The 27244-nt window shown below is 39.8% G+C and overlaps 1 protein-coding gene across 1 annotated transcript in view; it reads right to left on the bottom strand.

Annotated features, from left to right (window-relative positions):
* AHRR (aryl hydrocarbon receptor repressor) overlaps positions 1 to 27244 on the bottom strand; it is a 261892-nt gene that overhangs the window by 22446 nt on the left and 212202 nt on the right. Inside the window, exons 6-8 of the mRNA XM_020985671.2 lie at positions 19947 to 20076; positions 16548 to 16681; positions 2775 to 2974 (exon numbers count right to left, since the gene is read on the bottom strand). Coding sequence (XP_020841330.1) covers positions 2775 to 2974; positions 16548 to 16681; positions 19947 to 20076 — 464 coding nt within the window. The remainder of the gene's footprint in view (positions 1 to 2774; positions 2975 to 16547; positions 16682 to 19946; positions 20077 to 27244) is intronic.

The raw sequence follows: 27244 nt of genomic DNA, 5'->3' as shown, positions 1-27244 counted from the left end.
GCCTTGGACACTTATTAGCTGTATGGCCCTGGGCAAGTCACTTAACTCTATAACCTGTTTCCTTATCAGAAAAACTGGTATAATAATAGTACCTGTCTCATGAAATAATATATGTAACCTTAAAACACTATATAAATGTGCTTTTATTCAGTGGACCATTCAGCTCTGGAGCATTGTCCTGAATGTTCATGAGCCCCTGGTAAACCTCACTTTAAACTACAACCATGAGTAATCACAGACACAGTTACTTCTAGTACTTCTAGACTGAATATGAACCCTGACTCATCAGACCAGCAGAAACTTGGAACTCAGGAAATTCAATATGTTTCTTGTCCTTTTGGTGCCTCATTTTACCTTATTTGTAAAATCTCATCAAACTGTGAGTAATTATAGTCCCAAGTGACTATAAATGACAGTAAAATAGCTAGCCTGTAGTAAGTGGGATATGGCCTGGCTCCCAGGCTATCTGGCTGGTCATTTCACTTCCATTATCCAGCTCAGTGCCCTGCACATGGTGCATATTTAATAAAGTTTGTTGAACTGTAAAGAATAATTTATAAAGAGAAGTATATTGGAATGATCAGCCGCCTCACAGTTATACAGGCATCTCTGGACTAATTTTTGCTGAAAACAGGAATCAACCTTGTATATTTAATGTAAATGTACATTTCATATGTAAATCTGTAATGAAGCCAGGACATAGATGCGAGAAATGTAGGGATGGACGAAACTGAATGCTAGTTGTCCTGGACATAAAGTGAAGGATAAACGTGAGCAGCAAGAGAAGGGATTGAACAAGTCAAGGACCAAAATAGAAGGAGTCCAGTTTGCAAACTGAGAGGCTGGAAACCTGAACAGATCAGTCCAAGGGATCAGGGCCACATCGCTGTTCAGAGTATTGGAGGTGCCTTAAAGTACAGTTTGGCCTTGCAGAGTTAAGACCTGAAGAAACCAGCCAGAAAGGATATTGCTTCCTTCACAGCGTACAACTGCAGCACCAGGTTGGATTTGAGGTAGAAGTAGAAAGGAAATGGGAAGAAAAAATCAGACAGTGGGCTAGACAAGGAAAAAAAAAACTCAGCCAGGAAGGGACCTCCCCATCCAACTGAACTGTATACCTATGTTTTTTTGGCATGAAAAACATTTGTACCCCAAGATTCTTCCTTGCAACAAAATAGTTTTGCAAACTAGCATGTGTTGGACTGAAAAGACAGTACTAGTAGAGGGAAACTAGCACTAAAAAGAAGTGCAAAGAAATGAGGAAAGTCGTTCTGCTCAGGGATGGGACGAGGACTGGCTAGTAATCAGGTTCAGGCATTTTTTTTCAGTCATATCTGACCCTTCATGACCCCATTTTGGGTTTTCTTGGCAAAGATACTAGAGTGGTTTGCCATTTCTCTCTCCAGCTCATTTTACAGTTGGGGAAATTGAGGCAAACAGGGTAAAGTGACTTGCCCAGAGTCACACAGCTTGTAAGTGTCTAAGGCTAGACTTGAATGCAGGAAGATGAAGTCTTCCTGACATTATTCCCGACTCCAGGCCTAGCACTCCATCTACTGTAAGAACTAGCTACCTATCAGTGAGTAGGTAAGTCTAACCAAACCCAGTGTCTTGTATGTATCAGTTGATTAATATCGTTCCAATCAGGCAATGCTTCTGTACCACACTTAGCAAGCATGAAGCAGAAAAGCAGTGATTATAATTTATTATTTGTTTTTAGTTAAAAGTGGAACCATACAACTGTATTACAGAAAATAAGGATTAGTATCAGAAGACTGTCCTTGGTCTCATGTCCTTTGTCTCTCTTGAACTGCCGACCATATCAGAACTTGGGAGCATCCTTAATCCTCTGAAAAGCTCTTCCCAAGGACAGGCTGGTCTACTATCAGCACCCTTTAGATTAAATTTTAGAAACAAGGATAGAGCACTGGGCTTGGAATCAGGCAGACTCATCTTCATGAGTTCAAATCTGGCCCCAAACTTTTACTAGCTGTGTGACCCTGGGCAAGTCACTTAACCCTGTTTGTCTCAGTTCCTCATCTGTAAAACGAGCTGGACATGGAAATAGCACACCATTCTGGTATCTTTGCCAAGAAAACCCCAGATGGGGTCACAAAGAGTCAGACACGAATGAAATGACTAAACAACAAGAATTCTACATGCAGCCCATGGCACATTTCCTAAGGCTGCTGTAACAAGATTAAAATGTAACTGGGAAATATTTAACAAAATAAGTAAAAGTATAATAAAACATAGCATTACAGTTTGAAACTTGGTCAATATGCAGCCTGCAGGGATCCTTATGTACATATTAGTGGTTCCCATTTCTATCTGAGTTTGAGACCACTAAACTAAAAACTATTTCTGTCCTTTTTATTGCTGCAGAATTTCTTCATCTTTTTTTATGTGAATTGAGCGTTTCTTTAGGCAATGTTCTATGAATAGAAGGGGAAATTGCTGGCCACAGACTCTCCATGAACACAACTGCTTATTAAATAATAACTCAGTCTCTGAGTTGTTGAGCTAAACATGGAGTGTTGTTTTCTTCCTCCCAGCTTACTTAACTTACTCATCTCACAACTACTCAAATTTATCTTTTTGATTTCCTGTTGAAAATGAGACAGGGATATACCCCAAATCTTGAGAGACACTGAAAGTTATGTTAATAGGTCAAAACATTTGTTCACAGGGCCATTATGCGTTCTTCCACATATTTCAATGCATAACTGCTATTTACTGCTGTTGATCCTAATAAAGAGTAAATTGGCATTTACTTGGCGTCCGTGGAGGCTGCCACATCGGCTTTCTGCTTGGCTCTCAGAAGCACATTTTTCATTTTCATTTCTGTCACAGAAGGGAGCAGGATTGGTACCACCACACAAAACAATGAAAGCTGGGGAGGCAGGAGTGTTCCTGATGGCGTCTTTTTCTTTTGTCCAAACAGAAACTTGAGCTTTCCTTGAAACTGCATTGTCTATTATATGGGAAAGAAACAAAGAAAAGGTCAGCCAGCATTCAATATAAAGGTCATTACAAAACTGATGCAAAGAACACAATTGTTTAATATTAAGTAGCTGGTCAAATCTGTTGTTATTGTTCTATCCTGTCCGACTCTTTGTGACCCCATTTGGGGTTTTCTTGGCAAAGATACTGGAGTGGTTTGCCATTTCCTTCTCCAGCTCATTTTACAGATGAGGAAACTGAGGCAAACAGGGTTAAGTGACTTGCCCAGGGTCACACAGATAGTAAGTGTCTAAGGCTGGATTTGAACTCAGGTCTTGCTAACTCCAGACTAGATGCTCTACCCACTGTTCCACCTAGCTCCCCTAAACAATTTGTTGTTAAACAGTTACCTTAAACAGAGAATGGAAAGGAAGCTCACTGAATTAATTCTGTAGATATCTTTCCCAGTACCCAGATTCATAGGAAATGGTTGGTTATTATCCTTTGTTCTTAAGAGAAGAAGACCAAAATGATTTCACTATGCTAGAGTCATAGTGTGTCTGACTTCGGCTGATCAGGCCAATATGAGCTTAGAATGCTCTACCACAGGTCAGGCACAAACTGTCTGTGTGAACATTTGGAGTGGATTCTCTTAAATTTGCATGTCCTGCATTTCCTGTGAGCTGTCTCAATTCTGCTTTGCTCAGAGAACACAGCACCTTCTCTGATGTGGGCACACCATGCTGGGTGGTCCTGTGCCAGTATCTCCCATGTCACACCATCAATTAAAAAAAAAAAGCTCAACCAAGAAACAACCTTCATCCAAGTTTGTTTTACTAGGAATATATAGTTTTTGTGATCCATGCTGGATAATTTCACAGACTTCTCCAAGGATGGCCTTAATGCTTTCAACTTACAAAGAGATGCGTATTTCTATATCCCTGCTATTTAGGTTAATGACTTGATAAGGACCCTCTCCACTGCTTACAGGATCATGGACACAGGACTGGAAAGCACAGAACTTGAGGCCATTAAATTCAACCTCCTCATTTTATAGGCCAGGAACCCCAGGCAAAGAAGTTAAGCCAAGTCAACAAGCATTTTATTAAGTGCCTACTACGTGCCAGGCACTGCATTAGGCGCCACAGGATGTAAAGAAAGGCAAAAGAATCTCTGCTCTCAAGGAGTTCATGGTCTAATGTGGGACATAACACACAAACAACACACAGATTTACACATAAGATATACCTACAGGTATGTCTATATATATGTATACACAAATGTAATGCCTCCACCCACTCCCCAAGTGCTCATCATAACTAAATGACTTGATTTTAACTTGTGTTAGGGCTTGGATGGTGGGTGGCATTGAGTCACAGTTTGAAAGACTAGAAGCCGAGCCTGAGAGAGCTAGGGACAGGCCAGGAAGTCAGAATAAGGAATCGGCTCAGAAATGAGTTGGATGTGAGCAAGACTTAGAAGTTCCAGATGGAGCCAAAGGCCTGGAACCAGGCATCAAAGGTAAGGACCAGACCTCAGGCAAAGTCAGGGCATATTCACACATCAACATGGTTCAGCCCCAGCCAGATGAGCAAGTTGGACAAAAAAACAATACGGCAGAGCAAGGCAGGTGGCCAAAGGTCCAAGTAATGAACAGGAACTTGGACATGTGAAGCAACCAAAGTAAGATGGCAAAGGAAACAGGAGAACATAAGTCAGATACCCAAAGCAAGTGAAGACAATGTGAAGAATTATGTACAAATAAGATATATACAAGATAAAATGAGAGAATAAAGTCAGCTTTAAGTCCACAACTACAAATGACTCCTGCTGAAATATGCATAACTGTGTGGAAAGCCTGGACCCTACAGAGAGGAAGACAGATGCTGACATCTGGCATACATGGCTGAGGGCAGGGCGTAGTAAGTTATGGCCTGAAGTTTAGCCATAATTGGGATGGAGCCTACAGCTGTGGATTGCACCTTCTTCTCAAGACCATTCACCCTAATTACAACCAATTAACAATAATAGAAAGATCTATCCACCTTTTATGTTGCTTTAGCTTTAACCAATTATGACACTATGTCTATGCTTGCAATGTTACTAAGTCATTTATTAGTAAATATAAAATTTAGAAACCTAGACAGTAAGAGTCAAAAAGGAACTTTGGAATCATTTAGTCCTACCTCCTTATTTTACACACAAAGAAACGAAGGAAAGGAGAGGTGAAGTGATTTGCCCAAGGTCATACAGTTAGATAAGTAGCAAACCCAAAATGGGAAGTGAATCAAGTGTTTTGTTTTGTTTTTCCTTCACACCATAGTGTGTGCAACGAGATTTGGGTTACCTAGACCGATTGACAGACCAAATGAAAAATCCTCAAACGTCCCTAGCAGCTTGTAACTGGAGAACAAATGCAAGGAGTGCACAGCTCAAAAGCCTAGTCTCTCAATGTCAGCGCCTTCAGCAAAGGAAGGCTCCTTGGTAACGTTTCATGATAAAGGAAAAGCAGATATTTCTTACCAGATTGTACTGTAACATTTGTTATCAAATGCTATCACACATGACAGTTGCCCTTTCCTTCCATTCATCATACCTTTTTGGTGGGAGAGGAGAGAGGAGGAAAAGAAGGGAAGATCTGGGGGAAAGATTTCTTTTTACCCATGTTTTTAAATTATTTAATGTTCAACTAATGTATAAAACCTTTGCAACTTAAAATGCAAAAGGTCAGAAAAACTAGGTTTACAATTATCCAGGTTTGCATTAGCTGATATTTTAACTAAAGGACAGTGGCTTCCTGTAAGTCAACTAGTGATGGAGCCACAGCATGGGCACAGCAGCCAGGGCCTTTTTCCAGATGATGACACCGTGGGGAACACATCTGGTAGGGAACATCTAGGGATGGGTTGCCTCTTCCTCTCTGCTGTAGTCCTCAGACTTCCATCTTTCTCACTTCATGAAACTCTGTCCAGCTCTGTCTCCTCAGGGTGGAGGGGAAGGGAAATGGCAAGGGACCCAGGCAAAAGGTGGGAGAAATCAGGAGGAAAAGGGTGAGGGGATGGCAATGGCACATCATGGTCACAAAGTCTGGGCTTCTCCATGGAGGTGGAAGGGCTTCTCAAAGATATTGATCACTTCTCTCCACCTCCACTGAATGTTAAGCAAGAGAAAACGGGCTTACATTTTAACAGGGAAAATGAATTTAGACATGACTAACAACATCCTATCTAGAAAGTTATGCAATGTTTAGCCTACCACAGGGCAATTCTTCAAGGAGGTTGTGAACAGAGGGCTGGGGCTGGGTCAAGAAGACCCAGAGTTCTAATTGGGCCTCAGACTGATGTAGCTGTGTGTCTGTGGGCAAGTCACTTAACCTCTGTCTTCCTGGTTCCTCACTTGTCAAATGGAGATCATAATGGCACCCTTCTCTCAGGGCTGTTGTGAGAATCAAATAAGACAATATCTGTAAAGTGCTTAGCAGATTTAGAGTCAGACACATAGCAGGTGCTTAATGATTTATCCTTTTCCTTCTTCCCCTAGCAGTCTTTACAATTTGAGTTGATATCCATGTGTCTGGGATTGTTTAGTCTTCTTAAGATTCTTTTAAATGTTTTGCATGGTAATAGAAATCGGTATATTGTAGTTGGATATCACCAAAATGACTCAAGGAAATTCATTCCCAGTAAATAATGGAAAATTCTAGTTAAGCAACAGTACATTTTACTGTACTCATCGCCTTGCTTTGGTACCAGGTCTAGTACCTGCTTTGAAAATTCAGATATTCAACTCAATTCAATTCAATTCAACTCAACAAGCATTTAGTAACCACTTACTACGTACAAGGCACTATGCTTGGTCCTGGGAATACAAGGACAAAATTAAAAATAATTCCTGCCCTTAAGGAAATCACATTCTACTGAAGGGGGATATATTTACAGATATAAATAAGTAAAAGATAATTTGAGGAGACAAGGAGCACAAAGTGGTAGAGCAAAGGTTCTTAACCTGGGATTGTGAATGAAAAGAATTTTTTAAATTTGACAACCGCATGTCAATATATTTAGTTTCCTTTGTAATCCCATGTATTTTGTGCCTGTAAAAAGGGGTGTATGACACAAAAAAGTTAAAACTCCCCAGGTGTGGGGAGCCTGTGGCCTGAAAGCCACATGTGGCCCTCTAGGTCCTCAAGACAGCCCTCTGACTGAATCCAAACAGGATTTGTTCTGTGATGTTTGGATTCAGTCAAAGGGCCGCACTTGAAGACCCAGAAGGCCATGTGTGGCCTCAAGGCTGAAGGCTCCCCGCCTTGCCCTAGACTAAGAGAATCAAGTAAGGTTTCCTATGGGCTGGCATCTGAAAGGAATACGGAAGAACTCTAAGGATTCCAAGAGGCAGAAGTAAGGAGGATATGAATTTCAGGTATGTCAGACTTGAGACTCAAAAGGGGAGACGATGAAGTACCTTAGCTATTGTTCTACTAGTGAATTTGAAGATGGCTCACAAACTCACTCAACTATCCAATCATCTACTAGGGATTAGCTTTGGTCTGCTTGGTCTGAGAGGATGAAACCAGCAACAGGGAGAAACTGCAGTGAAGCAAATTTTAGAGTCAACATAAGGAAAAAGTCCTGACAATCAGAGCCATCCAAAAGGGGATGGGGAAGTAGCAAGTTCCTCTTCCCTAGCAGTCTGCAAGTGGAGACTGGGAGCCCACGTGCTGAAGATTCTGTAGAGAGAATTCCTGTTCAGGCACAGGTGGAGTCAACTGACCACGAAGGTACCTCCTAACTGTAATGTTCTGTAATCCTACCTTCATTTTCATTATCCATAAACTGAAGACTGAGAACTAGATGATCTCAGAGGTCCCTGCCAGCTCCTCAACACTATCACTGACTATACTCCAGACATCATGTCTGGAATACTGGAATGTATACGTGTGCATGGAATGCATGCTGAATTCACGCTTTTAGAATATTAGCTTCTTGGGGCAGCTAGGTGATGCAGTGGATAGAGCACTGGCCCTGGAGTCAGGAGGACCTGAGTCCAAACCCACCTCAGACATTTACTAGCTGTGTGACCCTAGGCAAGTCACTTAACCCTGACTGGCTCAAAAACAAACAAATAAAAGAAAATAAGCTTCTTGAGGCCAGAGACTAACACTCTATCTTTGCAGCCTCAGTGCCTCAAAAAGAATAGGCACTTAGCAAATGCATGTGGAATTGAATTCATAATAGTCAAAACAATAGCTAACATTTTTACAGCACTTATTATGTGTGAGACACTATGCTAAGTACTTTACAATCACTACCTCACTTGGTCCTCTCACAACTACCTTGGGAGGTAGGTCCTATTAGTATTTCCATTTTACAGATGAGGACACTGGGGCAAATAGAGGTTAAATTACTTGTCCAAGGTCACACCACTAGGAAGAACCTGAGGCCAGATTTCAACTAGGATTTTCCAGACTACAGGACCATGATCACTATGCCTCCTAGCTGAATTAAAATGGAGTAAATGCAAAGAAAAAGAAATAGCCTGATAACCTCCAGCAGGGTACAATCTGGTAGAGAAAAAAAAAGACACACATATCTCCATCTATCATATATCTCAGGTGATGTGTCTTTCTTATAGCTTTCTTCCTATCCCTCAGTTATGAAAGCCTCTCAAAGGTCTGTCCTCAATTCTCCTATTTCCTACAATTCACTACCCCCAGAAAAATCAACCACATCCACAGCCTCAAGTATCATCTCTATTCAAGAGACATACAAATCCACTTCCCTAGTCCTGTGCTTCAGTTCTGCATTTCCAACTATCATTGAGATGTCCCATCAACAACTTGAAATCAATTTGTCCCATGACAAACTCATCATCTTCTTGCCTTTCCCCACAAAATTAAACAATTGTATCTTCTCAACTAGCTCATTTCAGCAGGGTACCAGCATTTTCCAGTATCTTAAGGTTAGAAATTTTGCAGTCATTTACTAAACATTGTTGATTCTGTAAGTCTCCTTTGCCTGCTATATCTATTCTGTTGTTCCTTTTATAACTATCTTCAAAATGTTTCTTGAATGTTTCATTTCTTCTCCATTTCTGCTTTCATGATTCCTGTCCAGATTCTCGTCATCTCACTCATGGATTATTTCAACAGCCTCCTGGCTAGATTTGACTTCCCCAAAATCTAACTCTAACTCATTCTGTATATCACTGATATATATACACACATATACATAACCATACATATATATGTGTGTTTTTGCACATTTATTTGTGTGTATGTGTGTATATATGCTACACACACACACTTATATGTATATTTTAGGTCTAGAATCATGATTTCATTGGTACAGAGAATCACTCCCTCCAACCATCCTCATCAGTCAATCAGTAAATACTTATTAAGATCTTAATATGTGCCCAAAACTTGCTGAACCTTGGGCATACAAAAAAAGACAAAAACGCAGTCACTGCCCTCAAAAAACACATTCTAATAGGGGAGACAACAGTCAGTCACCTATGTATATACAAGAGAATCTCAGAAGGAAGGCACTAGTAGTAAAAGAAACAAGGAAAGACCCCCTGCAAAATGTGGATTTCAGCTGAGCCTTGAGGGAGGGAGAGGTGAAGAGGAAGAGCATTCCAGGCCTAATGGACAGCCAGCGAAAAGGGAGAGTCGGGAGACAGAGTGTCATGTTCAAGGAACAAATAAGCCAGTGCTGCTGGATTACAGAGGATGTGAAAGGGAGTCAAGTTAAAAGGAATAGAAAAGTAGGAAGAGGTCAGACTGTGAAAAGCTTTTAAAGCCAAACAGAGGATTCTGGGAGGTAAAAAGGAGCCAGTGTAATTTACTGAGTAGGGGGATGACACAGTTGGACTTGAGCTTTAGGAAGGTCACTCCAGCACCTGAGCTGATCAGAAGGCTATTGCAGTAGTCTAGGTATGAGGTGATGAGGGCCTGTACTAGGATAATACTTATGAGTAAAGAGAAGGGGACATATGCAAAAGATGTGTGAAGGCAGAAACAAAGGTATAAGATTTGGCAACATGCTAGATGTGTTGGGTGAGTGCAAATGAGTAGTTGAGAGTTGTGAGTCTGAGGGACTAGGAGGATGGAGTGCCCTCAACAGTAACATGGAAGCTAGAAAGAGTGGAAGGCTTGGGAGAAAAGGCAATGAGTTCTGCTTTAGACAATATAGGACATCTGCTTTAAGACGTCCAATAAGTAGTTGGTGATGTGACACTAAAAACCAGGAATTATAGAAGTAATTAATCAGTAATTACAGACTTGGAGAAGTGCCTGGGGTGCTATGAAGTTAAGTTCATAGGGTCACAGGATCATGACTTGCCCCATGGTCATAGAGTGAGTCAGTATATGTCAGTATATGTCAGAGGCAGGACTTTGAGGTCTTCTTTACTTCAAGGCTAGTCCTTTACACTCAGCTGCATTTCCACAGCTAGATCAATCTTTCTAAATCCCTAGTTTCATCATGATGAAGTGCTGAAAGCTACGATGGTTCCCTATTTTCTATTTACCAGCTGAAGTCCAAACTCTGTTTGAGTGTTAAAGGCTACCTATAATCTGATCTCATCTTCTTTATCCGGTCTTACTTCCTATTACTCTCCAAAATGGAGTGCTCTAGACCTCTTCAGTCTCCCATACGTGCCATACTGGTTGCTACCATTGTTTATGCTGCTGCACCCACCTGGAAAGACCTCCCCTGTCCCCTCTCCTTATCGAAAGCCTCCCTCAAACCTCAGCTAAGTTCTCATCTCCTCTGTGAAGATGTACTCTTGACCCCTCCAGCCTGCGTTGATATCCCCTTTCTCTGAATTCCTAACAGTACTTAGAATCATAGACCTAGAGCTTGAAGGGTCCCCATACGCCATCTAGACCAATCCCCTCACTTTACAGATGAGGAAACGAGGATCAGAGAGGTGAAGGGCTTTCTCCAAGGTCACAGAGGTGGTAAGTGGCATATTCAAACTTGGGTCTTCAGACTGAAACTGGTGCTCTTTTCACTGAATCACAGTGCTAGTCAGAGTTGCACAGTGTAGAGCTTCAAGGCTCTCTAATTATTTCCTGTGGGTCATGTTTGTTCTACCCAGCTACACTGTAAACTCCTTGAGGCTAGAAGTCATATCTTATATTTCTTATGTATCCCTCCAGGGCCTCTAGTACAGAAGAGAATTCAATCAACTCATGGATTGCTCCAACATGGAAGCCTTGTTCTAGGTGAACTAGTTATGTTCAAAAGAGAACTTGCCTTGCTTTAAATACATTATGTACATCTCTGCTTCCAGACTTTCTTTGAATTTGTTTTTCTTCCTAACTGGATTACTTTTTCTCCATCTCCTCCATTAATCTATCTTCTATCACCCCGAGAAGCACAATGATCTTTCCCTCCTCTGGACTCATGAAGCACAGACTATCAGTGTTACTCATTTGCTATGTAATTACCAATCCAAGGCAGCCTCTCATCTTCTCTTATGTACAGGTCTTGTCAGCACAATTATACCCTAAACCAGATTTCGCCCTCAGGCCAAATCCAACCCACGGAATGGATGCCCACTGCCTGTATTGGTACAGCCCCAGAACCGTTAAATAAAATTGTATTATATTTAAAAGTGCAAAAACCATGCTCAGCCTGAAGGCTATATAAAAGGGGCAATAGGCCAGATTTGGCCCTCAGGCCAAATCGAACCCAGAGAATGGATACCCACACTGCCTGTATTTGTATAGCCCCAGAATTGTTAAATAACATTTTATTATATTCAAAAGTGTAAAAACCATTCTTAGCCTGAAGGCTATATAAAAGCAGGCAGGCAGTAAGCCATATTTGGCCTTCGGACTGACTCTTAAAAACTGTCTGAAGGAAGAAACTGTATTTTAGCTTTTTCTATATTCCCCATGATACCATAAAATTAGTAAGTGCTCAGTAAATAACTGTGGACTGGAAAGTATTAGGATTTATCTGATTTTGATTTCAGCGAAGTTTTTTTGGGATGACACTGTTAACTAAAGAGTTTTTAAAATATTTAAAAACAATCTTAAAAGTGTTTAACTACAGGAATTAAGAAGGTCCTAGAGATGACATTTTATGAGACAGCTTAAATAGTTAAAAAAAAAAAGCTTGCAACTTGTATGCTGTGAAGGTATGTCTTTCTGCTAACATCGTCCCTATTCCTGGAATCCTCCCCTCCTGTATGTTGCAGGACACTAATGCAAAGAATTCCCTGTCTCTTTGTTTCTTTTTCTCTCTGTCTCCCCTGCACTACAAAAAGGAAAAACAACTTACCAATAATTGGATGCCATTGTCATCCTCTTCCCTCTGACCAATAGTGTTATGTTTCCACCTACCAGGAAGCATGAAGGCAAAAAAGACTGTCAATCACCTGCTGGTATGAAGAGCTCAACCTCCTTCCACCTTGGTTTAGAAGTCTGACCTGTTTCCATTCTAGGGGCTCAAACTGAAAGCAGGGAGAGAAGGACCGGATGCAGGGTGGGGGGTGAACTGAGAGAACTACAACACACTTTATTACTAATTTCAGTCATTTTGATAAGTCTTTTTAGTCCTCTCTGCCCCGCCCCCATCTTGCAAAGGAAAACATTCTGACCAATAGTGGGATAATCCCTGGTAAGAGCAATGGGGATATGTTAAATAATCCATATCTTTAGTGTGCTTCACAACGATATTTTATGTAATGGCTCATGCTAGATCCATGTGATAGAGAGAAGATATTACCTCTATTCTATAACAAATAAAATCTAAAAAGATGCACTACTTAAAAACAAAGTACTCTACCCAGAACCAACCTAGTCCCTTTTTTTTTTCATTTTCAAAATAGCAAATTCAATTTTTCCCTGCACTGAAAACAACGCAGCTTTTCTATTCAACGTCCCCAAACAAAAAAGCCTCCATAGGCATACTTCAAGAAATGGAAGATCTACATGACTGCCTTAGAGTCAGAGAGCAAACATTAGTGGTAAGGCAAGAACTGTCAAACTCTCTGAATCACTAGTGTGCTATGTTGCATTATCAGTCATGATGAGAGTGGACTGCAACTTTAAGGACTTTATTTTTAAGCCAACTCTGAGTGAGATAAAGCAAGAAAGCTCAGTCTGAGTGGATAAGAACGGAATATAGTCCTGATCAAATGGATACTCTCCAGATATTGCCAGTTGTTTCATTCCTTTCTACCAAGAAAGTGTAGACTAGGAGTACAGATGAAAGTCTGAGCTCTTCTCCAGTTACTGTTATCCTTTAGTGACTAGACGCCAAAGGCCACAGGAGATTGGAGATGCTAAAACGGCACAATGCAAAGTGGGATGGATTTGGGATTGGAGGACATGGGCTCCAAAACTGACCCTGCCACTTACTGTGTGACCCTGAGCAGGTCATTCCAGATCTTAAATTTCATCATTTGTCAAATAAGGGAGTAGGAACAGATGACTTCCAAAGTTCTTCTATCTAAATCTATGGTCCTCTCATCAGTTTCCTTGCAAAAGCAGGAAAACTATCTTAGCAAAGGCATCATCATCACAAACAGATCTCATTTTGTAAAGAGCCCCAAGCACACAGATCCCATCACACCTCTTCTGCCAACAGCAACCAAAAAGTCTGAAAACGTGAGATATATTTTCAGATGAAGAGTTTTCTTCAAAAGGCATGAGAGATGATACTTTTTCAGAACCCTAAGTAAGCTTCCTCTTCTCACTAGGTCCTCATTCTGCCTCTTTCTCACTTCTCTTCTCTTTCTAGAGAAGATTTTCGTCTTCCTAGAATTTTGCCATACAATTGAAAATAAAATCTTTTTGAAAGTAAGGCTAAAAGGTGATTCTTGACAGCCTCTGTACTAACTCAAATCCCCATACCCATCTTCTTGTTTAATGATTTGTTTTAGACAAGCCCCACATCCATAAGTGTCTGGAAATCACCGGTACATCTCAGCTTCACTCTTACTACAGAGTATCTGGGAATCTTAGAAATTTTATGGGCATAATTTTTTTTGGCTACTAAGTTTATTTGTAAGCCATCCCCCCTTACATCCTGGTAATCTCTATGTACTTTGCCTACTTTTTCAGCTACTTCTCATTCACATGTGAAGAATTCGCTTCTCCTTTCTTTCCATTTAAAAACTGACATGAACTAAATACTTTTTAGTTTTTTAAACTAATGTCTTTTATTTCTTGCTTTTCATGGTCCCTTTCTTTCTTTTTTTTTTTTTTGGGCTACCCTCACTTTTAAAATCTCAATTCTCTAATGTCATGATTGAATTTAGGTCTCAAAGAGTACATAGGAAGAAAAAGTATTAATTTAATTCTCCATAAATGTAGTAATGAGACATAGGATGCATCTCAGCAAAGGAAGCGGTCCTATAATATATTGTCATACACTGGCTAAATCTAATCTTGGCTATTAATAAAACAAAACACAACATATTATTGGTCCCCCTATGAGAGTCTTATATTTCCAGCCCTTACATGAACTATGAAAGTAGTATCCTATACCACTGTGTTCTTCCCAGAGTCCATTATGATTTCTAGCATGTACATCCCACCCTGTTAAAATATCAATCATGCTTTCTGTGTATATATATACATACACACACACACACATATATACATATACACACACACACACACATATATATACATACACACACACACATATATATATACACACACACACATATATACATACACATACACACACACACACACACACATATATATACACACACACACATATATATACACACACACACACATATATACATATACACATACACACACACACACACATATATACATATACACATACACACACACACACACACATATATATACACACACACACACACACACACACACACACACACACACACACACAAGGACTTTCACTGAAGTATCTCAGAGTCTCAGCCTCTTACATCATCAGAAGCTTTGGTGCTTTGCTGTTGGTAGTGCAGTTAAGTACAGAATTCCAGGTGCCTGATCCCTACAGGCCAGAGACTTTTCTTCTGGGAGCCAAGAGCAGGTACCAAGGTACGAGGAAAGGGAGCAAGATGCAAATCCTGGCTCTGACCCTGACCACCTAAATGAACTTGGGCAAGTAAGTCACTTAGCTCCCTGGAACAGCAATTTCACTTGTAAAATAGAAGCAATAAACTTTGCCTTATGCACCTTACATTATTGTACAGAAAGTGCCTCGGAAACCTTTTTTTATTACATAAATACGAACTAATATAATGTGAACAAACTATTAACAAACATACTTCCAAATGGTCATGGCACAAACTTGAGAGAAATGAAAAGTCTAAGGAACACAGTGGTGGTTTTGACTATTTATACCAGCAGTAACTGACAGATTTTTCTTCTTCCTTGTTTCCTGGCAGGTAGAGACATGAAGCTATTGGTCAGGATGCTTTCCTCTGTAGGATGGGGGAAGTATAGTTAAAAAAAGCACACATACTATATTTTAAATAGAAACACAATTAAACCTGAAGATGCATTATAAGCAGTCTATGGAAGGATTCCCAGCATTTTCCAGAAGTTTTACCACTGTGAGGCAGTTGAAAGACAGCTCATTTCAAAGCCAGGAGGATCTGGGTTCAGTTCCCATGTCTGACCCATATGAGCTGTGTGACCCAGGACAAGTCATGGCTCCTTTTAGGGCTATAGGCAGCTTTCTAGGACTATCCATTAAAGAGAAGGTGTCAATCTGGGTTGATAGAGTTTTCCCAACTGAGCGTTCCTCATACCACTGAAATCACAGAGCTAGTGCCTATTCGTCTTCTTTACCACCATATAATCAAGACTATCTTGTTCAATGGTGGTATTGGATGAATGGTCACTTTATGAACAGAACACACATTGTTTTCATTCATTCATTATGATTTACTGATTGGCTATTATGAATAAAGAATTGTACTATTCATATTCATTACATGTGATATGGAAGATGGTCAGATTATAGGCATGAAGATTAAGGAACTGCGTGGTGATACTGACATATAGGGAACTGGATGATGCCTACTTTAATTAAAAGCTTTTTGGACAAGAAGCATTTAGAGGACCCTGAAGGAGAAGGGGGTACTTTTAATACAAATCTATATAACTACAAAAGCCTATCATTAAGTATATCTAGGATGATAGACTAATAAGCATTACTTAAAGTAAAAAAGATGAAGTACAATGGAAAGAGTGCTGGGTTTGGCATCAGGAAAGCCTGGGTTCAGATCCAGCCTTGGACAGATACTAGATGTTTGTCCATGGGCAAATCACTTAACTTTTATGTATCCTGGGTAGCAACTTGGGGTAGCAACTTGGGATTTGTCTACTATGTCATAGATGGATTGAAATCTGCCTATTTGAAGTTGCTCATGACTAATTTCTTATATAAACCAAATCACAGATTCCCTTTTTTGAATTTGTTGAAAAGTTCAAATAACCCACTTCCTTTTCTATTCCTATTCTCTTCTTTCCCCTTCCAAAGAAGTTATGCCTTTATATCATTCACCATACTGTTTTCAGATTACTGAGAAAAGTCAGTCATTAGAATGTTGTTCAGCCACAATTTTTTTTCTCCTTAACAAATTTTACTTACCAGGAAACCAGAAGTGCTGTCCAGCAGGCAGCGAACTCGGCAGATGAAACATCGGGTTAGGAAGGCAGAGTATTCCGTTGACATACTGTCACATTCTTGTGCTTTAAGCAGCTTATCAAGTATGTATTCTTCTCCTGCCAATAACAGTGGAGGACAAAGTGTGTCTGACAATAATGTCCATATAAAAACATGGACAGGTGAACAAAAGAAAAGTAAAAGATCATGATTTGCATATTTTGTTTTTCTTCAAATGTGAAACTTGCAAAATGTGTCTCAGACATGTAGCTTGTCCAAAAGAATACTTAACATTTAAAAAGTTGCTACTACGTCATCTAGTTTCCACTGTGCCTTTCCCTAACAGTTTACACTCACTTTGTGTATATCATTTTATTTCATTTTGGGACTTTGGTGAGGTGACAGGCTTTCTCACCTATATAGTCAAATCCCCGAGTATTAAATTCAAAATGTGCCTTTTAATTTCTGCCTGACTTAGAGCAAATTACTTAGCTTTCTATATGTGCCTTAGTTTCTCCACTGGTAAAATACTAATGATGGTCACATCATATACCCTTTTCCTTTCTTTCTGCCAATCCAAAGTCTGAATTTCTTTCAAGGACCACTTTTTCCTTGAAGCCTTTCCAAACAAACCATCCTACATTTGATCTTTTCCTTCCTCTGAATTATCTTGTTCTCTAGTTACTTATGTATATACATAAGATCAGTGAAGGGGGGTTAACAGAACACTTGGGAATCAGGTAACTTGGCCTAGAATCCTGAATTTCCCTTTTTCTTTTTTTTTGGCTTTTAGTGTGACCTTAGAAGGGGTAGCTATTTCACCTTATTGGGCCTCAGTTTCTTTATGTGTTCCATGACAGCACTGTGCTGAATGACTTCTAAGGTTGCTGCCATCACTACAGGTCTATCTCCCTTCCCCAGGGATAGTGTGATCTACAGGATCTGACAGTATGTCTATTTATTTTACATTCCTCCGATCACCTAGCAGAGTGCGACTCACAAAGAAAATGTTATGTCAGAATACACAGTACTGAATGAGTAGGGCTTCACAGCTCTTAGCAGCGTATTTCAACATTTTTATTTTGCACAAATTTAAGAAGTGTCAGTCCCTTCCATCAAAATAAATAGGTGTTAAAGAGATCATACAATGGGAAAAGGACCCACATGCACAAAAATATTCATAGCAGCTCTTTTTGTGGTGGCAAAGAATTAGAAATTGAGAGGATGCGCATCAACTGGGGAATGCCTGAGCAAGTTGTGGTATATGAATGTAATGGAATACTATTGTGCTGTAAGAAATGATGAACAGGCTGACTTCAGAAAAACCTGGAAAGACTTGTATGGTCTGATGCTGAGTGAAGTGAGCAGAACCAAGAGAACTTTGTACACAATAACAGCCACGTTGTACGATGACTAATATTGATAAACTTAACCCTTCTCAGCAATACAAGGATCTAAGACATCTTCAGAGGCCTAGTGATGGAAAATGCTATCCACATCCAAAGAAAGAACTATGGAAGTTGAATCGCTATCATTTTTTTTCTCTTCTGTTGAGTTTTGTTTCCTCTTTTTGATGGTTCCTCCTATTGGTTTTAATTTTTACTTACAACTTCACTAATGTGAAAATATGTTTAACAGGAATGTAAATATATAGCCTATATCAAATTGTGCGCTGTCTTGGGGAGGGTGGTGGGGAGGAAGGGAGAGAAAAATTTTAAACTCAAAAGCATATGGAAGTGATTGTTGATAAATCAAAATAAATTAATAAAATAAATTTAAAAAATAAATAGGTGTTGCCTGAGGAAGTTTTTATCTCAGGCAAGAAAGACAGAAAGTGAATAATCATTTTATAACTAGAAAAGTATCACATGCAGGTACAGTGGTCTCTAAGCATCCAGCAAGATGCAATCTATAAATAGCTATTTTTAGGGAAGAAAAGTTTCCAGGAAAAATTCAAAAAAGAGAAGTCAAGTATCATGGTTTGTTGGATAGGTGGATAGAAAGAAGTAGAGAGGGAGTATTCCAACTATTTGGAGATGACAGCTGGACAAAGAATCTAAACAAATAGCTGATATCCTGGGATAATACTAAAGGAATAAGATTGCATGTAGGAAGAGGGAGAAAAGAGATGAGGTGGTGTAGAGTGATACAGATTATACACTGAGGGCTAGAAAGGATCTCAGAGGACATTAATTCTAATTCTAATCAATTCTATTAATAAGGAAACTGAGGCATAGAAAGAGTCAATATTTTCCCAGACTCACACAGCTAGCACATAAGAGTCACAATTTGAACCTAGGTTTTTCTGACTTCAAGGCAGCTAGGTGACACAGTAGATAGAGTGCACAGCCTGGAGATAGGAAGTCATGAAGATCTGAGTTCAAATCTGGCTTCAGACATTTACTGTGTGACCCTGGCAAGTTACTTAACCCTGTTTACCTCAGTTTCCTCATCTCTAAAACGATCCAGAGAGAGAAATGGCAAAACACTCCAATATTTTTGCCAAGAAAATCCCAAATGGGGTCATGAAGAGTCAGACATGACTGAAAAAAGACTGAACACACTTCCTGACTCCAAATCCAGGACTCTATCCAGTATACCACACTTCCTCTCAAGACAGAGATTGTTAACTTAGAGCAATAGGAAGAAAAAGGGTGTATGAGAAGAAACACCCAAGACTGGTCATGGTCCGATTTTCATGAGTTGATCTAGAAACACCTGTGATTCATTCTAAACTCTTTGGGAGCACTGCTCAACCTGCAACAAAAAAGTTATCCCTAAATACGAGTGAGAAGAAAAAGCAAGAAGTAAACTATAGATGTATGGAGTAACATAGTCAAGTATGAGGCAAACAGAGTATGTCATTCAGTGATTTTCAATATAGTGACTCATATATTTGTGTGCATTCCCTTAATAGATTATAAGCCCCTATTGTTACAGCCCTAGATTAGGAGGTATTCACCATGTTGCTTTGGTAGAAACCATAAAAGACAGATTCCATAGAGACAACTTATCAAGTTAAATGGGCAACTTACAAAGTTAACTGGACGTCATGGAGGCATCCAGGAAGAACAATGTTCCTTCCTCCTCCCACTCCCCAACTTAAGAGGCTGTAAGATTCTGAGGCCTGGAATCATGAATAGGTAGGCTCAATTACTCCAGATTGCAGGAGTGATTCCACATTTAATCACAGGGAAGAGAGTCATCAGCTCCATCCCTAGGAGCCACTCTCCCTCACCAAGATCCCAACCTAGATTTGTAATGTGTTTGCCGTCAGGAGAATAAAATTAGGCCAAACTGAGGTTGGCAAAGGGTTTCAACAACACCGGTTTGGACTTTCCAGCACAAGTGGATTTTTCCATCTAGTGCCTGATTCTGACCCACCTGTTTCTGACTGTAATGGCTGCCCAAACACCATCTGGGGAGGATTCATGGCCCAGTGAAGCTGTCTGCAGAAATCTTGGCGGTCGTCCACATGAATATAATCATATATGTTTTGGTGCATTACATCAGTCTGAAAGAGTTACAACAAAGAATTTTTAGACCAAATCTCAAAATAAATTCCTTGATTTCTGTCACTGGCCACTAGCTGCAAAATTTCCCATATCCATTTGACACAAATAATCTAAATTCATCGACAGAATCCTGTGTATAAAGATATAATAATAACCCATATTTACACACTGCTTTCAGGCTCACAAATGTTTTCTTCCCAACAATCCTGTGAGGTAGGTAGTGAAAGTACTAATTTCCCCCAATTTAACCTGTCTGGAGTGACAGGTAGTATCAGAGTTAGGTCTCAAACTCAGGTCATCTGACTTCCTAGGGCACATGTTCGTTCATTTATGCCATACTGCCTGGTTACTAAATAGACTTTGAGTTTACTATGGCTAAAAGAAGGAGGAAGGGCAGGCCACACCAACCTTAAATACTAGAAATTTACGTCACAAAAAGGCCTGATGAATCAAGAGGCCAGACTGCGATCCATAGCAAGAATGTGACAGACCAGAGTTGGGGAACCTGCAGCCTCAAGGCCACATGTGGCCTTCTAGGTCCTCAGGTACAGCCTTTTGACTGAGTCCAAGTTTTACAGAACAAATCCTTTTATTAAGGGGATTTGTTCTGTGAGGTTCAGATTCAGTCAAAGGGCTGCCCTCGAGGGCCTAGAAGACCACACGTGGCTGCAGGTTCCTCACCCCTGGGACAGACATTCACGAAATACTTGTCTGATTAATCAGGCCTTCTCTCTACCTCTCTTCTCCAAAATAGCTGTGTCTTTATTGGGCTAGTTAGCCATAAATGCTGTGATTGCATCCCACCAACCAGCTAATGGTCCTGCTGCCTGCTGCCAACTTATTCCTGTCCTTAGGTTCTTTCACGGGCTAGATAGTTTATGAGAAGTGAACGGACACTCAGAAATAGAATATTTTCTTAGCCACAGGCTTTGTTGTACTATAATTCTTTTATATTTTCTGCCAAGATCCCCTTTTGGCATCAGGTTTAATCTTTTCTAGTATATCTACCTACATTTTCCCTCCCTCTGAGCTTCCCAGGCAGCGTTTTGTTTCTCTTAATGGTACATTTGGGTCTAAAATTGTTCCTCTTATAAATCCATGCCTCTTTCTCTATTCCTTTCTCTTCAAAATATCTCTAGTACCAATTCTTTCACAGCATTGCCCAGAAACATTTCCTGGCCCAGAACTACAACAGGAGATTCCCTTGTGGGATTCTCTGAATCTTTCTTTGGAAAGAGACAGACAACTAGATTAAGCAGAAGGCAAGAAATCCAAACACAAGCCCTAATATAGCTTAAAAAAAAAAGACAAAAAAGATCCTCAACATCTAACTCAATTTTGTGCAGTGGTTGCTTATATTCCTATCATGTTTTTAACTGACTTTGACAGAAGAGAAAATGTGACTATTACTACACTTGTTTCCTCCCCTCCCATCACATCTTACCTAATAAAAGGATTTTCGTTTACTATTTGGACTACTCATTTAACACTCACACATTACTTTGTTAGCTAATTCTCTTTAAAAAATAATAATCAAACACTTATTTTTTCTTCTCTCTCTTCTCCCTACTGGGAAAAACGAAAAACAAGACTCTTCTAACAAATATGCACAGTGAAGTAAAACAACTTCCCATGCTGGCTGTGTCCAAAAACGGATCTCATTCTGAATCCTGAGTCTGTCACCTTTTTATCAGAAGGTGGTTAGTGTTTAGCACTAACAATCCTCTGGAGTCACAGTTGATTACTGGGTTGATTAAGAGTTCTTAAATCTCTCAAAGAAATTTTTTTTTTGTTTTTTGATGAGGCAATTGGGGTTAAGTGACTTGCCCAGAGTCACACAGCTAGTAAGTGTTATGTATCTGAGGCTGCATTTGAACTCAGGTCCTCCTGACTCCAGAGCCAGTGCTCTATTCAGTGCGCCACTTCGCTGTCTCAAAGAAATTTTTTTGAAACAATGTTGTTGTTAAAGTATAAACTATCCTCCTGGTTCTGCTCAATTCACTCTGAATCCATTCGTATCATACTTTTCAGGTTTTTCTGGAACCACACCCCCTTCATTTCTTATAGCATAATTCTATTACATTTATAAACCATAATTTGTTCAGCTATTCCCCAACCAATGGACATCCCCTTAGTTTCCAACTCTTTGCCACTACATAAAAAGGGTAGATAGAAATATTTTTATACATATAGGACTGCTTCTTCTTTCTTTGATTTCTTGGGGGTGCAGGTCTGGTAAATTTACTTTCCATGTAGAAGTGGCATCTCTAAAATCAGACAAGGAGGGCCTTAAAAACAAAAGCTTTAACACATTTTTTGATTCAATCAATCAGTTCATAACCATTTATTGGCATCTCCCATGTACCAAGCATTTTACTAGGCACTGGATCTCCACATCCACTTATATACAAAGTGTTCAGTAAAATAATTTTTGATTATCTGGTTTTAATATTCAAGGTGAGTAGGCAGATCAAGTTGTCCACCCGCCTATGTGAGGGATAGCAGGATGGGGAGGGGGCTGGGAAGACACATGTTGAGGGTAGGGACTGATATTTTTGTCTTTCTTTGTAACCCCAGTGCTCAGCACACTGCCTGGAATACAGTAAGCATTTAATAAATGCTTGTTTACTGTCTGACTGGCTAGCTCTGATACTTTCTAGTCACAGAAACTATGTTTAACTTTTTTGGCTCTCAGTGTCCTCATCAGTAAAATGTGTATAATAAAAATAGCTAGTATTTACATAATGCTTTAAGGTTTACAAAACACTTTATATACAAATCTCATTTGATCTTCCTAACCATCCTGTGTGGGAGATACTATTATCACCCTCATTTTACAGATGAGGAAACTGAGGATGAAAAAGGTTAAGTGACTTGCCTAGGAACACAAAGCTAATAAGTACCTAAGGGAGGATTTGAACTCAGATTATCCCAAGTCTTGAGTTCAGTGCCTTACCTACTATGCAGCCACCCAGCTGCCATGTTTGTACCCTACGCCTCACAGGCTGTTGGTGAGGCAGGTGGTAGGTGGAGTTCTATATAATTAGGCTTGATGTCAGGAAAAGTTTCCAAACATTTATTCAGAACCGTCTAATAGCGGAATGGGGCTGCCTTTGGAGATGACAATGATGGGTTCCCCCCCTCCCCAGGGGTCTTCAAGCAGAGGCTAGGTAAACAACCACTTGTCAGCTATGTTATAATTAGGGGTTCTTTTAGATATGGGCTGGACTAGATGGCTGCTAAGGAAGGTCCTTTCCAAATTTGAAGTCCTGGGATTGTGTGACTTTGTAAATAATTTGATTTGTTCAGGGTCTGTGAGTTCATTTGTGTGGGGGAACTCCCTTCACTGAGGTAGATCAGCAACTTGAGGGCCAGGCACATTTCATGTTTGTTTGTATCTCCAGCACTCCATGATATCTAAAACATGGTATTGATAAATGCTTGTTGATCGATTGGAGGGTTACCTGGGCACCAAGAGATAAAGTGACTTGCCCATGGTTACACAGTTAGTGTGTGCCAAAGCAGGATGTGCATCCAGACCTTTCTGACTACAAGGCCTAGCTCTCTAACCATTATACAAGGCTGCTTCATATATAAATAAGATCTCACCTTTATACAGGGCTTTAAGGTTTACAAAGTGGTTGTTTTTTTGTTTTTACTTATAAGTATCTCGCCTCAGACACTTGCTGCCTGTGTGACCCTCTGCAAGTCACTTCACCCTGTTTGCCTCAGTTTCTCCATCTGTAAAATGAGCTCGAGAAGGAAATAGCAAACCATGCCAAGAAAACCCCAGATGACATCACAAGGAGTCAGACACACAACTGAAAATGACTGAACATCAAAAAGTAGAAGCTAAGTATCAGAGCGGGGGTTTGAACCTAGCTCTCCTGAACAGCAATGGTATGTGGCAAGAAAAATTAAGACCAGAGTTCAAGCCTTAATTTATTAACTACGTGACCTTAAATAGCTCCACTCTCCTGAATCTCTGTTTCGTCCTTTGTGAAATAAAGGGCTGGATTCACTGAACTCTAAGCTAAGCACTTCTCCAGCTCTAATAGTTTGTAAACCCAAATCTAATGCTCTTTCCACTATTATTGGGTGTAGAAAGTATAACCAAGCTGAGAAAGCAAAGATGTCCTCTTGACAAGGCTCCATCTGAAAACTGGGTGAAATGCTGTAATTATGACTGTTCCATCTTTTTAACTGTAATCACATCATTCACTGCCCTTCTTACTTCCTGCCTGATTTCTTATGGAACTTATTCTGATGACCGATAGGAAAAATCCCCACCACATATCAACAGGAAAAGAGGGCAGGAGACAAACAATGAAAACAGTTGGGAGTAAAAGAAGATTGTTTAAATGATACAAAATAAACACCAATTCAAATCAGTACATTTAGTTTACTTTAACCTTTACTTATGGGATTAAATGAAATGTTTCCCCCTTTACAGAACTGGAGTGTTCACTGCTCTAAGTGCCCTTGTAATTCAGTTAAAATGTCAGGTTGGTTTACTGAAAGGCTGACTTCTGCTATCTTTCCTAGAAATCCTTATTAGTAGCCCATTTTAGGACTTGGCTTTTTGGGCTCACCCACAGACATACAGACATATTGGCCCACTCACTTCCTGCCAAACTGCCCAACATTGCCAGCCTGAGTTATGCTCCATCCCTGGTACTTAAAATACAGGGAAGCATAAGAAGAAGTAGCCAGGCACATCAGTAGAAAGCGTCACTAATAGCTTCTTACATCAAGGATCATACATCAAGGATTCAAAGACTTTCAAGAAGACATGGTTTTTCTTAATAGGGAAGCTCTTTACCTTTGTGATCTTTTAAGTTTCCTGTGTTCTTGGAAATGAAGAAATAAGGAATAAATTGGTTCACCTGAAGTACACGTTACAAAGAAAGCAGATTTAGGCCTTAGGAGCTAACCTGATCTAGGCTTTGGAGGGAAAAAAAAAGCCTATTTTCTCCACACAATGCATTACACTGCCCATTCCTCCAATCTACAAAAAGCCTTCTACTGAAGGCTTATCAGTAGGGGGATGACAAATATAAGTGGGAGATCTTCCCCATTCTGCTTACAGAGAACATGACAGCACTAAGGGTAATGCACAGATTTAGAGTTGAGAGGAACCTTACAGATCTTCTAGAGTTCAACCCTCCTCATTTTACAGATGAGGAAACTGAGACCCAGAGAGAATTGTCATTTTAGAACACACATTCAGTTCAGATTTCTTAAATAGTGCTCATCTACTAGCTAAACTCACTGGACAAACTGCTAATGGACAAACTTGGCAACATCCCTCACTATTTACCTGTTTGTTTGAAATTCAATTTAACAAAATTAACCACTGGCAATGTCTATGTCTATCAATAAGCAATTTTTTCCAGTATTGGAAATCTTAGAGAGTTGTCAAGGGTTCAGAGGTTAAAAGTCCTGTCCCCAGATCACACAGTAAAGTCAGAGATGGGACCTGAACTTAGGTCTTCCTGACTCCTAATCTAGAATATCTTTTTTTTTTAAATTAATTTGTGCTCTGTGACTATGGGTTGGGCTCTCTGGGTCTCACTTTGCTAATCTGTAAAACAAGGAAGTGTACAAGATGATATCTAAGGTCCCTTTCAGCTCTAAATGCATACTATTATGATCCTATATAAAATCACAGGCTGTTAGATCTGGAAAAGACTTTAGAGATCACTTCCATCAATGGGCTGTCCTTGAGGACCTAGAGGGCCACATGGAACCCCTCAAGGCCACAGGTTCCCCACGCCTGACCTAGTCCAACACCATGAGGAAAATGAGCCCCTGAGAAGATGAGGGACTTCCCCAGCCTGTGCTGCCACCACTGAAATGTTCATCAAACAGGACGTCCTGCTTCCGGATCGCCACATTTGACATTTTATCTCCATGATTTTCATCGAATGGATGCAGGGAGGTGCCACATAGTTCCTCTTGGTTTCCATGTTTGAACTTGCTACTGAATCATCAGTTTTTCTGTTTGGAAATTTGCTTTCTATGTTGTAATAGCATAAAACTCTCCTTTCATACTAAGTTTCCAAATTCCATAAAGGCTGGCACTTCTAATTCTGGAATCATTCTCCTGAAATGGCTTGTGATAATTCTGTCTGCCACTGGGACCTTTTTGTACAAAAAGTCCTGTAATGAGTCAGGGACCAGAACGTCTCAATAACAAGCCACCCATAGTGACTCATCTTAACCCCAACTTAACACATCGAGGATGATTATGGCTTGTGCAAATATAGATTTCCAGAGATGTATGTATATAATAGATATGTGTGTATATACATTATACACACACACACACACATATTGCTATTCCTAGATGTATAGAAACACACAGATATTTATACATTTATATTTATCTACGTGCATATACACAGTGTCCCTGTATATGCTGTATATCTTGGGACACCCTGCATATTTTGCTCTCCGTGATATCTGCTACTGCTTTATAGGCTGACTAAAAAACTGACACTAGTAGTAGACAGTGCTTCCCTATGGTCTCCTATTCCAAATATCTTGACTTCCTATAGATGAGGTTAGGTGAGAAGCATAGATTAGTACACCTTCCCAATTAATTTTGCTTAAAACATTTTAAATGCTGTTATTCAATTAGATAAGCATAATTTTTTTTATAGGAGGGGGCAGTCCAGATACGTCATTTCATCAGAACAGAAACTCCTTTCATCAATATAGATTAGTAAACTGTTTGTAATTTATAGTTAGAAAGCTGATTGGGACACTGAAAGGTTAAGTGATTTCATTTGGTCACACAAGGAGTATGTGGCAGCCAAAAGAATTGAACTCAGGTCTTCTGAATCCAAGGTCAGTTCTCTAACCATTATACCACACTGCCTCACAATCATAAACATTTACACTTGTTAATTATGACAGCTAATTTAGTTGTTTACACTTGTTAATTATGACAGCTAATTTAGTTGTTATGACTTAATGAGAAAGTGAACTTTTCTTGTATGAGATGTGTCTATAATAAGGCAAAACACACTCCAGATTTGCTCTCTAATGAAAAGCTTCTAATAGCCTACATATGGGCCATGATTAAAAAAAATAATATTAACTTCTTAATCTTTCAAATCCCTAGCTCTCAGGCTGTTTTCCCTCATCCTTAGCAAAGCAGAA

The sequence above is a fragment of the Phascolarctos cinereus genome, unplaced genomic scaffold (assembly GCF_003287225.1).
Source record: "Phascolarctos cinereus isolate Bilbo 61053 unplaced genomic scaffold, phaCin_HiC Scaffold_4;HRSCAF=312, whole genome shotgun sequence".
In the NCBI taxonomy this organism is placed as follows: Eukaryota; Metazoa; Chordata; class Mammalia; order Diprotodontia; family Phascolarctidae; genus Phascolarctos; species Phascolarctos cinereus.
This window is presented reverse-complemented; position numbering and strand designations above follow the sequence as displayed.